Genomic DNA, 14716 nt, shown 5'->3' with positions numbered 1-14716 from the left:
ATAAAGATACTCATGTTTTTTCTTAAACATTGTATTAAGATACCACATTGCATTTACTTGAAATGTTCTGTTAGTTTTCTTCAGCCTATATCAGTTTCTCGGTCTTTCCTTGTCCTTTATAATCCTGAAAATTAAAAAAAATATATATTTGTATTGATTTCAGAGAGAGGGAGAGGGAGAGACATCAGTGATGAGAGAGAATCATTGATCAGTTGCCTCCTGCACTGGGGATCGAGCCCGCAACCGGGCATGTGCCCTTGACTGGAATCGAACCCAGGACCTTGCAGTCTGCAGGCCGACACTCTGTCCACTGAGCCAAACCAGCTAGGGCTTGATCCTGACACTTTAAAGTGTACTGGTTATATATTTTATAGAATGCCCCTCAGTTTGGCTTTTTCCCATGATTACACTAAAATTATGTTTTTTTGGGAAGAATATTCCCCACAGAGGTGAAGTGCCATTCTCATAGCATATCAGGAGTACATGCTATGAACATAGCTTATCACTGGTGAGGTTAACCTTGATCATCTGGTAAAAGTGGTATATGCCAGGTTTCTCTGCTGTCAAGTTCCTTTTTTTCCCTTTCTATACACTTATTTGTTAGAATGGAGTTGCTAAATCCAGCTGCACTCAAAGAGAGGGAATTAAGTTTCACTTCCAGGAGAGAGGAGTGTCAAAGGATTTATGGCCATAGTTAAAACTACCACTGTGACTAGTAAATATTTTGGGAGGGATATTTTTAGGCTCTGCAAGTATTCAGTTTCTCCTTAAAGCTTGTCCACTAATTTTAGCATTTATTAGTGGCTCTTGCCTATAGCAGTTATAACTGTGGTGTCCTAATGGTGATTTTTTTATTTTCTACATTCTTTCTACATTTATTGATTGGCATTCTTATTAAGGAAGATTTGTCCCTTGTCTCTTATTTACTTATTTATTTATTCAATTGTCTATATCATTAGGAACTAATTCAATTGTTTATTAGTATAAACTCATTTTTCCCCCTATAGGTTATAATTTAAATTGTTGTAATCTATTTTGTTGTTCAAATAAATTGTACCAGCTTTAGTCATTGGGTGTTCTTTCAGATTGCCCACTATGTCCTTTTGACATACTAAATTCCAGAAGTAGCTTCAATATAGGTAAGAATTTACTATTTGATGAAGGTGGCATCTCATATCTCCATGAAAAATAGGGATTATTCAATAAAAGTACTAGGAGAAGCTATTACACATTTTTTTTAAATCTAAATGTGAAATGGGCTTTTCTAACTATGACAGAAATCTAGGAGTCTTAATTGGTACTTTTGTCTTTGTAAAAGTAAATTTCTGAATGACAAAAACTACCTGAAGTAAAGTCAAAAGTGAGTTCAACCAGGAAGAATATTTGCAACTAATTCCAAATTAAGGTCTAATTTCCTCAATAGATAAATAGTTCTTTTAAGTCAATAAAAAACCCCACTAGTTAATACAAAAAATAGGTAAAGAATATGGACATACTAGTAATTCACAAAAAAGGAAATAAAGTGGCATTTGAACATGTTAAAAGAATATGAAAGATATAAAATGAAGCTCATTCATAAGAAAGATACAAAATGAAGTATATACTGGAATATTTTTCTCCTATGAGTTTAGCATAGATCAGTGATTCACAATCCTGGTGCGCATTTTAGCTACTTAGGAATCTTAAAAAATACTTATGCCCAGACTTCAGGCCAATTAATCTCACTGAGTGTGTCATGGGCATTGGTATTTCTTAAAAGATTTCCTAGGTAACTCGAGCATGCAGTTAGCATATAGAAGCAATGGCATAGATTTAAAAGCTTGATAATAAAGTATGTTGGTGGAATAAGGGGAAACTGCCTGTTATGCACTACCATCTATAATAATCCGAATATATAAAAACCTATGGTTGTAACGACCAGTAATGACCAAGGCTTGACCAACTGGAAGTCAGTCCTGCAGTCAGCGCTGGATATGGCAACCCAGCGCTGACTGCTTCCTCTGCAGGCGTGGTGCCCCAGCACTGACTGCTGAGGGGGCTGCGAATCAGGGCCAGAGAGAGGCCTGAAGAGAGAAGCAGGGACTGATCCGTTGCCTCTGTGACAGCTTTTGATCAGCACTTGCTTCTCTCTTTCTCTCCCAGTCTGGCTCCATTTCTCTCCAGGCCTCCACTGGGGCTACTGATCAGCCTCACCTTTCTGATCAGGCCCTGTTGATAGGCCCAGAGACACTGACTGGCATAGGAACCGACCTGGCAGTCAGAACCAAATGTGGGTGCTGGGAAGAACCAATGGCTGCCTAGGAGGTGGAGCTTTTGACATTGACTGGCATAGTAACCGACCAATCAGAACCAAATATGGGTGCTGTGAAGAACCAATGGCTGCATAGGAGGTGGAGCTTCTGATGCTGACTGGCATAAACACTGACCAATCAGAACCAAATGTGGGTGCTGTGGGGAGCCAATGGCTGCCTAGGAGGCGGAACTTCTGATGCTGACTGGCATAGAAACCGACCAATCAGAACCAAATCCGGGTGCTGTGGGGAAGCCAATGGCTGCTTAGCAGGTGGAGCTTTTGACACTGACTGGCATAGAAACCAATCAATCAGAACCAAATTGGCCAGCAGAGGAGGGCAGTTGGGGGTGATCAGGTGGGCAGGCAGAGGCAGTTAGGGGTGATCAGGCAGGCAGGCAGGTGAGTGGTTAGGAACCAGCAGTCCCAGATTGTGAGAGGGATGTCCGACTGTTGGTTTAGGCCTGATCCCACAAATCGGCAGTCAGACATCCCCCAAGGGGTCCCCAGTGGAGAGAGTGCAGGTTGGGCTGAGGGAACCCTCCCCCCCCGTGCACGAATTTCGTGCACTGAACCTCAAGTCTATAATAATAAAAGCATAATATGCTAATTAGACCGGACAGCCCAATGACTGTGAGAGCCAAGCCCCTTGCATGAATTTTGTGCATGGAGCCTCTAGTCTATCTATACTAATAATAGAGGAATATGCAAATTGTCCAGGACACCGTCACAGTAACGACCAAACAGTAGGCTGTGTGGGGCGACAAGGCTGGCAAGGGGGTTCGTGAAGGACGACCAAACAACTGAACAGCAGGCTGCGTGGGGCAACCAGGCTGGCAGGGGCAGCAGTTGGGGGTGACCAGGCCAGCGGGGGGCAATTGGGGGCAACCAGGCGGGTGGGGGGCAGTTAGGGGTGATCAGGCCAGCAGGCAGAGGCGATTAGGGGTGATCAGGCTGATGGGGGGGCAGTTAGGGGCGATCAGGCAGGCAGGCAGTTGAGCAGTTAGGAGCCAGCAGTCCTGGATTGTGAGAGGGATGTCCGAGGGGTCCCAGATTGGAGAGGGTGCAGGCTAGGCTGAGGGGACCTCCCTGCCCCTGTGCACAAATTTCATGCACCAGGCCTCTATTATATATATAAAAGGCTAATATGCAAAGTGTCCCTGCAGGAGTTCGACCGGGAGATCGAGAGTTTTATCGCTCGCTATGATGTGTACTGACCACCAGGGGGCGGCGCGGAACAAGGGAAGGCTGCAGCTGGCAGCCAGGGAAGGGAGGCCCCAGCTGGCAGCCAAAAGGCCCCGATTAGCTTTGGTCACCAGCCAGGCCTAGGGACCCTAACTGTGCACGAATTTTGTGCACTGGGCCTCTAGTTGTATTATGTACAAATTTGTACAACCTCTATGGAGGAAAATTGGCAGTGGTTATCAAATTTATAAAGGCACACATATTCTTTGACCAGTAATTCCCTTTTAGATATTTTCTGGTCCTCTTACAAGCACAGCTTTGTACAGGATTGCTGACTTGAACATCTACACTAGTAAAAGAGAAAGATGCAAATTGACCATACCTTTGCAACGCCCACTAGCCAATCAGGAGTGAATATGCAAATTAACCTAACAAAGATGGAGGGTTAATTTGCATATGCAGGCACCGAGAGGCTGGGGGTGTGGCGGGACGCTTGCGTTGTCACCATGGCAATGACACAGGCATTCCGCACTGCCCCAGCTGCTCAGGGCCTCTGGGCAACGTGGGAAGGCGGAAAAGCGGCTCTGAGCCACAGCAAAGGCAGAAAGACAGCTCTGGCCAGAGTGAAGGCAGTGCCGGAAGCCAGGGGAAGGAAGGCCCATTCTTGCACGAATCTTCGTGCATCAGGCCTCTAGTTATTTATTAAAAAAAAAACTGGAAATGGTCTAAATGTCCATTGGTAGTTAACTATTTAAACACATTATGATCAATACTGTGGAGTACTTCCAGCCAAAAAAGCACAAGGAAGCTCCTTATGGACAATGCAGAATGATTTTGAAAATATATTAAATGATAAAGGTAGGGTGCAGTAATTGATATTGTGCTGTCAATTGTGTAAGAAGGAAGAAGATGTATTTATGTGGTTTACAGATATAAGGTAATTTTGCAAAGATAAATGACAAATTAATGTCATTTGTCCCTGAGAAGACAAGTTAGATGACTAGGGACAGGAGTGGATGGGAGACTTTAAGTTGCATAAGTAGTAAGTGATAGAGCTGGAATTTTTAGTTTAGGTCTTTGGATTTTAAAGTGGATTTGTTGCCCTAGCTGGTTTGGCTCAGTGGATAGAGCGTTGGAATGAAGGGTCCCATGTTCGATTCCGGACAGGGGCACATGCCTTGGTTGCAGGCTTGGTCCCTGGCCCTGGTCGGGATACTTGCAGGAGGCAATCAATTCGTGTATCTCTCACATTGATCACATTGATGTGTCTCTCCCCCTCCCTTCCATTCTCTCTAAAGAAAGAAAAATCAATGGAAAATATATCTCGGGTGAGGGTTAAAAAAACAAACAAAAAAGTGGATGTGTTTATTGCCCTCCCCTTTCTACAAATAAAAACCTTGCACAATTGCTTTTAAGTTTTTGAAACCTATTAATGTCCCATTATTTAGAAATATCATTGTTTTATACAATTCATAAGCATTGTTATTGTAGGGTTTTCTTTTATATATATATATGTTTTTTATTGATTTCAGGGGGAAGGGAGAGGAAGAGAGATATAGAAACATTAGTGATGAGAAAGAATCACTTATCGGCTGCCTCCCGCACGCCCCACATAGGGTATCGAGCCCGCAACCCAGGCATGTGCCCTGACTGGGAATCGAACCGTGACCTCCTGGTTCATAGGTTAAAGTTCAACCACTGAACCATGCCAACCGCACAGGTTTTCTTTAATAAAGTGTAGTACTTTGACATATTTTCAAACTTGAATTGAAATAAATTGTTGCTTTTGATTTTATTTTTTTAAAACTTCAAACTTGTGGTCATTTGCCAACTTAAATCATCCAGTTTGCCTGTAACCGCATTATTTTTTAGAGGATACTGGGGAAACAACTTTTGTCTCTTATAGAACCTTTAATTACCTTACAATTTTTTATTTTTATTTTTTAAGGTTTCCGTGGGTGAACTACCAAGATGACAATCTCAACATTTCGATTCCAGTGTTTAGTATTCATGGCAATCATGATGATCCCACAGGGGTAATTATTGGGTTCTTACAGTTGAAATTTTAGGAATGGCCAATTTAGTTTGTCTGTAGAAAGCAATTTTTATTAAATAGAGTCAAAAAGTCAAATTGATTTTTTATCATTCATAAAAGCTTTTATACTGCTTTTTAGATAATTTTAAAAAACCTGGACTAACAATTGGTGTGTGAAGTATGCTTTTATTTCATTAGTGCTGAGATGAACAATAAGTAACCAGGACTAGCAAAAAGCAAACATCTATCATTTGTACAATGCTTTACAGTTCACCATGTGCTCTTGTATCTCTTATCTCATAGAATCTCATCTGTAGGAAATGATTGTTTCATATACAGTTTTAAATGTAAATTAGGTCATCTTATTACCTATTTATTTGGAAGTAATAATAGAAGTCCTAAACTCAAAATATCTTTTTCTTTTATCTGTTAATGGATATTATAAATCACTAGTTATCTAGTCTTTCTCTCCTGCATCTTAAAAGAGGCCTGCTTAATATTACAAAGCACTTATTTCATGGCTAGCTTTTATTTTTCAGTGGCCAAGCCATCATAAGTTTTGATGAAATAATGTTTACTTTGCATTTAGCATGTGATTCCAGTTGGAGCTCATTTCTAATAGAAAAGTAGCAAAAACTTTTAATATTGTAATTTTTTTTTCTAAAAGACACTAGTATATAGAATCTATGTTTTTGTAACTGGTATATAGAATATACTTTAATAGGTAATAATATGATATGCAGATTACTTATTTTTAATATACAGTAATATTCTTTGAAAATGTTTTACGTAGGCAGACGCGCTCTGTGCCCTGGATATTTTAAGTTGTGCTGGATTTGTAAATCACTTTGGACGTTCAATGTCTGTGGAGAAGATAGACATTAGTCCAGTTTTGCTTCAAAAAGGAAGCACAAAAATTGCTTTGTATGGCTTAGGTAAGATGGTTTTATTATTTATACCAATAAATATTTAATTGTCTAAGGAACTGGGAAATCAAATTCTGGAGTTAACTGTGTTGCTGTTTGGGAAAAAAAAATGAGGCAAATCTATATTCTCTGTGAGTTACTATAAAAATGATAGGAGGTTTGTGTAGATTTTTTTAGTATTTAATAAGAACTAGTAGTCCTGATTCTTGTTTTCAATAGCAGTTTCGGTGAAGAAAATTTTTTCTTTAGTATCTACTTATTGTTCTTTTTTTTCTTTCTTGCAGACTTAGAGAATCCTGAACATTACAATTAGGGAGTAATTAGATAGATATTTTGATCTTTGAAAGGTTTATAGCTTCACTGTCCAATGCAGTAGCCAACTAGCCTGATGTGTAGATGCTGAGCACTTGAAATGCGGCTCATCTGAACTGAGATATGCTAGCAGCGTCAAACACACGTCAGATTTCAAAGACTCAGAAAAAATGTAAAATACCTTACCTGTTTCTTTTTACTTGTTTTACTTAATGTGGCCACTGGAAATTTTTAAATTATAGATTTGGACTGCATTAGTGACTCATATTATACTTTTATTAGGCAGTGCTAGTCTAGAGCTGTCAGCTCTAATGCTCAGAAAATTTGCCTTTATCAACTTTATTGTCTTCAATTTATTTAGTGTCCATTAGGTAAAAGTCTATTTGCTAGGCTTTATTCCATATGAATGAAAGACCAATGACATTTTTAGAGTGCAAAGTTTATTTATTGTGTTTTCCCTGGATTAAGTTTAGCTTGATACTTTGTTTTATGGATGCAATAGCTTTATTTTGTATAGAGTATTATGAAAATTATATTCCATGTTAAATCAACCTTGAAGTACCCTGAGAGAAATTGGGGGGAAATTTCACACTGTAGCCTCAACATAGGTTTTATTACTTTTTTGAGTGATTTTAGTATAAGAGAAGCCTTAAAAGATCTTTCTTACTTCAGTTGTCTTTGAATATGTTCATAAAATAATCAGTTATGATGGATGGGTTTATTTAAACACTTTTTCTAGGGTGCTTATAGTCTTTGTCCATTTCATAATTTCTCTTAACAAGTAGAAAAGCATCATGTTTATATTTTCAAGTTATGAAAAATGAAGTTGAGATATATGTCTGATTTTGCAAGTAATAGAGCAGAAGGTTTTCTTAAAAGAACTGGTATTTTAATCATTACAATGTTAGGGTTCATAACTGCAGAAAATAGTTGATCCTCTCACTTTCAGACCAAAGACATCCCATTATGCTTCAGTCATCCACTTTCTCTCAGACTCTCATCTCATCCTGTTATGTTTCCCTTAAATGGACTCTGTCTACCCTCCACCCCCTGCTCTCACCCCAACCCTTCTCTATACACTCTAGAACTCTTTTTAGAGTTAGCAAATTCTCTCATTTCATCAGGAAATTGCTGAGTCAAGTATTGAATGTTGCCTCTGCTCTCTGACTGGGCCTGAGGTTACTGTGTCCCACACAGTTCTCTCTCAACCTTTTATGGGCTTCAGGGCAAGAGGGTGGGCCAGGACGATCCCTGTTCTGGCTTCAGGGCAAGAGGGTGGGCCAGGACGATCCCTGTTCTGGTTCCCTGCTGCCACTTTTTTCCTGCCTGCAACCTCCCTGCTCCCTTGGAGCTCATTGACAGCTGGCTAAACTGCCCTCTCCTTTCCCTCCAAGTTTTACCCTAGCTACAGATTTTGTGAGTGTTCTCAGTGCTTCAAGACTTAAATAGATCCACCTTCCAATGCCCTGGACTTTGTATGCCTTGACTTTTCCTCTCTAGTTATAGGTTCTGTGTTCCACCATCAATTCCGTTGGCCACACTCGGAATCCTCTTTAGAGGCTAGGCCTCTTCTAGCTCTTATGCTTTTGCATTGTTGGCTTTTCTCCAAAGCCTTGCCTAATCTCTACATAAAGTAGCAACCTTGTCCCCTCACTGATATTCCCCATTTTAACATTCTGACTTTTTCTCCTTTTATAATTTTTAAAATTGTAATTTGTATGTTTGCTTACTTGTTTGTGTTGGCCTCTACTAGACCAAGTTAATCCTTTGGGGTGGAGGAAGAATTATTTAAATTTTAATCAATTATTAAACAGCACAGTATTTTTTTTTTATTGTTTAAAGTATTCAGCACAGTATTTTTACTTGAAAACAGTATATATGACTATTTACTTATAAATACATTTATTTTTTATCTCATCCCTCTTTCTGTGTATTTTATAATATATTTGTTAGATCAGAAGTGCTATGTGCTTATAATAAAGGGATAATGAAAACAGTATTTTAAATAGAAATGTTAATAACAACTTAACATAGAAACTCAGATTTTTATTCCACATTTTTCAGATTTTGAAGGTGTATATGCTTGACAGGAAAACAATCTTTGAATGCATTTAACTGCTCAGCAATTGTCATGCAAGAACCTGGAACACATGCATTTGCAAATAATGATTCAACATATCAAATATATCTCTAATTGGAAAATGAAATACTTAGAGAAGCACATAATTTAGAAGCAAAACATATTTTTTTTTTTTTTAACCAAGTAAGAAACCAGTTTTAAAATAATGTCATGTCCATTTCAGGATCCATTCCAGATGAAAGGCTATATCGAATGTTCCTCAATAAAAAAGTAACGATGTTGAGACCCAAAGAAGATGAGAACTCTTGGTTTAATTTATTTGTGATTCATCAGAACAGGTAAAAGTATTCTCTGGAAATGTTGAGTCAAGAATTGAGGTTCTCCAAATCTCTGTTTCCAGACTTACCTATTTGAGTAAAATGCTCCCCATTTTTTGAAAGTTGTCAGTGCAGGGTCAGGCAAGACTTAGATAGGCTTTGGGTGATTGCATTTTAAAAGTTTTCAAAATACATTTATACCTATAAAAGAATATTTAGGGCATGTGCATAAGGTATAAGAATAATCATAAAAGGAATGTCTAAATATAGCAAAGAAGTGTAAGTAGTGCCCTTCTCTGACCCCATTTCTTGCTGCATATCCCAGAGAGAAACACAATCGTCAGTTTTTATTTACTCAGACCATTGCTTTTCTTTATTATTTAATCACATACATATCCATTGGTATAACTGGAACCTAGCTGTAAATTTTGCATCTGGCTTATTATGTTCAATACTATAGGCCAGTGCACAGATTCCTGCACCAGTGGGGTCCCTCGGCATGGCCTGCAGGGATTGGGCCAAAACCGGCTCTCTGACATCCCCTGAGGGGTCCTGGATTGTGAAAGTGTGCAGGCCAGGCCGAGGGACCCCACCTTTGAACGATCGGGGCCGGGGCCGGAGAGGGACTGTGGGAGGCTCTAGGGTGTGTCTGGCCCCTCTTGCCCAGTCCCGATTGGGGCTGATCAGGGCTGGCCAGCCAGGGAGGGACTGTGGGAGGGCACCAGGGCATGTCCAGCCCATCTCGCCCAGTCCCGATTGGCCGGACCCCAGCAGCAAGCTAACCTACTGGGTGGAGCGTCTGCCCCCGGTGGTCAGTGTGTGTCATAGTGACTGGTCGAATGGTCAGACACTTAGCATATTAGGCTTTTATATATATAGATTATGTCACTAAGGTGTATCCATTTTGCTGCTTAAAGGTGTAATTCATTTTTGCTGATGTATACAGTTATGTTTTTTTCCTATTAGTGAATGTTTTATATTTCCAGATTTTTGCTTATTAAAACCTTCTTGTAAACATTCTTATGCACATCTCCCGGTGCATATATGCAGGTGTTTTTCTATATTATTACATATAGCTGCATCAGCTTTCTTTTGTTAGTAGTTTTAAGAAGTTTAATCTTACTGATAGGGTGCAGGAATGGCGACTTGAAGAAGCAAGATTTATTATGTGATCATTGTAGTAAAAAAGTGTGAGATGGTAATGGTGATGTCAGTGAGAAAGCTGAGAAGTTATTAAGGAATAATCTCAAGGGATTGGGTTTGATTTTTAGACCCTAGATGTATGTTTTCTACATAAAAATATTCCTAGGTACATGATCTTGCTCTGATTTCATTTTCTGCTCTTCCCTGCATTCATTGTGCTCAGCCACATTGATCTCCTTGCTGTTTTGAACTCACTGAACACATTCCCACCTCTGTACCTTTGCCATCTGCTTGTCCCTCTGCCTAGGTCAGTGATGGCAAACCTAAGACACGTGTGTCAGCACTGACACGCGTAGCCATTTTTGATGACACGCGGCCGCTGAGGCGGCCGCATGCCGAGGATGAAACATTTGCTGCTCCTGAGGATGAAACATTTGTGAAATAATGTTTTTTCCTCAAAATGACACACTACCCGAGTTATGCTCAGTTTTTTGGCGAAGTTTGACACACCAAGCTCAAAAGGTTGCCCATCACTGGCCTAGGTCTTTCTTCCCTTGCCTGCTAATCCTTATATCAGGGTTCTGCTCATTTGTCACCTGTCAGAGAGGCCTTTCCTGACCACACTGTATTGTGGCATCTCCTTTCCATGTCACTTTTATTTATCTTTATCATGTCCATCACTACCTGGCAAATTTTATATATATATAGGATGTCCCCAAAAATGTATACACATACTTTGAATAATTATAAAGACAGTGTTTATTAAAATACATTTTATTTTCAAAATTGAGCTGTCAGCTGTTGAAGTGTGTATACATTTTTTTGAGGATACATCTTGTATTGTTTGTTTCCCTCACTAGGACAAGGACTTTGTTCACCTCTGTGTCTTCAGTCTCTAAGTATTTGTTGATTGAATATTGTTTTGCATTAAATGAATGTTAGATCAAAGTATTTGAATACTTTTACCTAAATTCCCAACAATATAAATTAGTGTTAGGAAAAACTTTTCCTTCTTATTTTAACTCACGTTGGGTTTTTACGTATCTTTTAATAATAATAACTAACCTTGGAATAAAACCAGAGTTTGCAAATCACTTATTCATATATTTTATTTAATATGGAAAACTCTTATCTCTTATGTAAGATTGACCTTTTTCTTTTAATATATACTAGAGGCCCGGTGCACGAAATTCGTGCATGGAGGGGGGGGTGTTCCTCAGCCCAGCCTGCATCCTCTCCAATCTGGGACCCCTCAAGGGATGTCTGACTTCCCATTTAGGCCCAATCATACTGGGATCGGGCCTACATGGGAAGTCGGACATCCCTCTCACAATCCAGGACTGCTGGCTCCCAACTGCTCGCCTGCCTGCCTTCCTGATTGCCCCTAACTGCTTCTGTATGCCAGCCTGATCACCCCCTAACCACTCTGCTGCCAGCCTGATTGATGCCTAACTGCTCCCCTCCCAGCCTGTTTGCCCCCAACTTCCCTCCTCTGCCGGCCTGGTCACCCCTAACTGTGCTCCCCTGCAGGGTTGATCGCCTCCAGCTGCCCTCCCTTGCACGCCTGGTCCCTCTCAACTGCCCTCCCTTGCAGGCTGGGTGCCTCCCAACTGCCCTCCCCTGCTGGCCATCTTGTGGTGGCCATCTTGTGTCCACATGGGGGCAGGATCTTTGACCACATGGGGGCAGTCATATTGTGTGTTGGAGTGATGGTCAATCTGCATATTACTCTTTTATTAGATAGGATAGAGGCCTGGTGCAGGGGTGGGAGCCAGCTGGTTTGCCCTGAAGGGTGTCCCGGATCAGGATGGGGGTTCCCTTGGGGCATGGGGCGGCCTGAGCAAGGGGCCTGTGGTGGTTTGCAGGCCAGCCATGCCCCCTGGCGACCCAAGCAGAGGCTCTGGTATCTGGAATTTATTTTCCTTCTACAATTGAAACTTTGTAGCGTGGAGCGGAGCCAAGCCTCCTGCTAACTCTGTTGCCGGCAGCCATTTCTGTTGGGGTTAATTCACCTTCTATAATTGAAACTTTGTAGCCTTAAGCGGAGGCCTGGGCATGCCAAGGTGTGCAGAAAGCTTTGCTTCCTCCGTTGCCGGGGGCAACCCTGGCCTGCTCTCTCCAGCTCTGTGGCTGCCGCCATTTCTGTTTGGATTTGTTTACCTTCTATAATTGAAACTTTGTAGCTTGAGTGGAGGCTTAGGCCTGCTAGGGCAGGCGGAAAGCTTAGCTTCTTCCATTGCCTGGGAAACCTTGCTCTCTGTGGCTGTAGCCATCTTGGTTGGATTTATTTGCCTATCTGCTCCTGATTGGCTGGTGGGTGTGGCTTGTGGGCATGGTTTGTGGGTGTAGCTGAGTTAGGGTCAATTTGCATATTACTCTTTTATTAGGTAGGATATTTTTATTGATCAGAGAAGAAGGGAGAGAGAGTTAGAAACATAAATGATGAGGGAGAATCATTGATTGGCTGCCTCCTGCATATTCCCTAATGGGGATCAAGCCTGCAACCCAGGCATGTACCCTGACTGGAAATCAAACTGTCACCTCCTGGTTCATAAATCAACGCTCAACTACTAAGCCACAGTGGCTAGGCAGACTGACATTCTTACTCTCATTTTTATAATCAGTAATAAAACAGATGATGTTAAAAAAATGACTGGACGTATTTAGAGATTTGTTTTTATTCTACAAAGTTTCAGCTTAACTCACTTTTATTTTCTGTGTTCTTTCTTTTTTTGCTGTATAATTCAACCAACTTAGAGGTTTTTGCTAGTGATAGAGCTCATGATTTTCTGACTTGCCCAAAGCAGGTTATTCCTCTTTAAACCTTTCGTAATCTGTATCTAAAAGTAGGATTGACTGCTTTCTCTTTTGGGTCTCCTACTTGTCTGTGTCCTGCAAATTTGTAAGCCCTTTGAGGAAAGAGATAATATCTTTGTATTCTCAATCCCTTGCACACAGAAGGGGATGTAACAATTCTTTACTAAAAGGAGAATAAAGATCTGTATAGATCAGTGGTTCCCAACGTGGGCACAGGCCCCACAGGGGGGCAATTTGATTTTTAAGGGGGGCAATTCAAGAATGAGTCATTAACAGTGAATTTTTTGCATTTCTTATGGTTCTAGTGGCTTCATTATACAGTATGTAAATATATATTGTGACATATTTATCCATTTCAGTTCTCTAATATATGTTTTGAAACTTTATTTGCTATTTTTTATATCACTTCATATTATTATTATTATTTTTAACAATTTCTTAGGGATTTCTTCCTCAGTACTTCACCTGTCCTTTCGTTCTTTTATTTTTCTCTTTCATGGATGTCATGTTCTTTGGAAGCTTGTTTAGACCAAGTTAATGGCCTTTTCGGCTTCCTCTACATGAATAGTAGTTGACTTTTTGAATAATAAGAATTATACATCACAGAGGGGGCATCAGGATTTTAGAGATGCTTAGGTGGGGCATGGCCAAAACAAGGTTGGGAACTACTGGTACAGATACTTAATATGAAAATTTTTTATATCTCTGAATATTTATTTTATTTATTTTTTAAAATCTTGGTATAGGAGTAAACATGGAAGTACTAACTTCATTCCAGAACAATTTTTGGATGATTTCATTGATCTTGTAATCTGGGGCCATGAACATGAGTGTAAGATAGCTCCAACCAAAAATGAACAACAACTCTTTTATGTATCCCAACCTGGAAGTTCAGTGGTGACTTCTCTTTCCCCAGGAGAAGCTGTGAAGAAGTGAGTAATTGTTATCTTTTTCCAAATCAACTTAAAAAAAAATCTGCTAAAATATTCTAATTATCCTAGAGTTTCAAGGTGCTGATGGTATGGTTATTTGTATGATAGGTTTACTTATAAAGATGGATTAAAAAATACACACACACACACACACACACACACACACACACACACGTATATCTTCATTGGTTTCAGAGAAGAGGGGAGAGGGAGAGAAAGTTAGAAACATCAATGATGAGAGATAATCATTGATAGGCTACCTCCTGCATGCCTTCTACTGGGGATTGAGCCCACAACCTGGGCATGTGCCCTGACCAGGAATTGAACCATGACCTCCTGGTTCATAAATTGACGTTCAACCACTGAGCCACACCGGCCGGACAGATATCTCATTTCTTTTGGGGGTGGGAGGAATTATATAATAATGTAGTTAATAATGATTAACTAATAGTGGTTTTATTCTTTAATCCTCTCAAGTTGTGGTGGTTAAGATGATAATAGGTTTAAAGAATATGATAATAGGGTGTAAGTTAGCTGTTTTTTTTCTTCATAGTCTGCTGCTAATTTATTTTATATATGCATGTGCACTTATACACACTCAGATAATACATATATATGTAATAGTGTATACTATATATACTACTGTAATAGCCCTGATAACATTTTATTATACTTACTG

At 40.1% G+C, this 14716-nt stretch overlaps 1 protein-coding gene across 2 annotated transcripts in view; it reads left to right on the top strand.

The window, feature by feature from the left end:
• MRE11 (MRE11 homolog, double strand break repair nuclease) overlaps positions 1-14716 on the top strand; it is a 79084-nt gene that overhangs the window by 8739 nt on the left and 55629 nt on the right. For both annotated transcript variants that reach the window (XM_079787937.1, XM_079787938.1), the window contains 4 exons: positions 5424-5511; positions 6304-6445; positions 9052-9166; positions 13852-14037. In XM_079787937.1, the coding sequence (XP_079644063.1) occupies positions 5424-5511; positions 6304-6445; positions 9052-9166; positions 13852-14037 (531 nt within the window). The remainder of the gene's footprint in view (positions 1-5423; positions 5512-6303; positions 6446-9051; positions 9167-13851; positions 14038-14716) is intronic.

The sequence above is a fragment of the Cnephaeus nilssonii genome (genome assembly GCF_951640355.1).
Source record: "Cnephaeus nilssonii genome assembly, chromosome: 13".
Taxonomy (NCBI): Eukaryota; Metazoa; Chordata; class Mammalia; order Chiroptera; family Vespertilionidae; genus Cnephaeus; species Cnephaeus nilssonii.
Note: the sequence above shows the minus strand (reverse complement) of the source record. Positions and strands in the feature narration are given on the sequence as shown.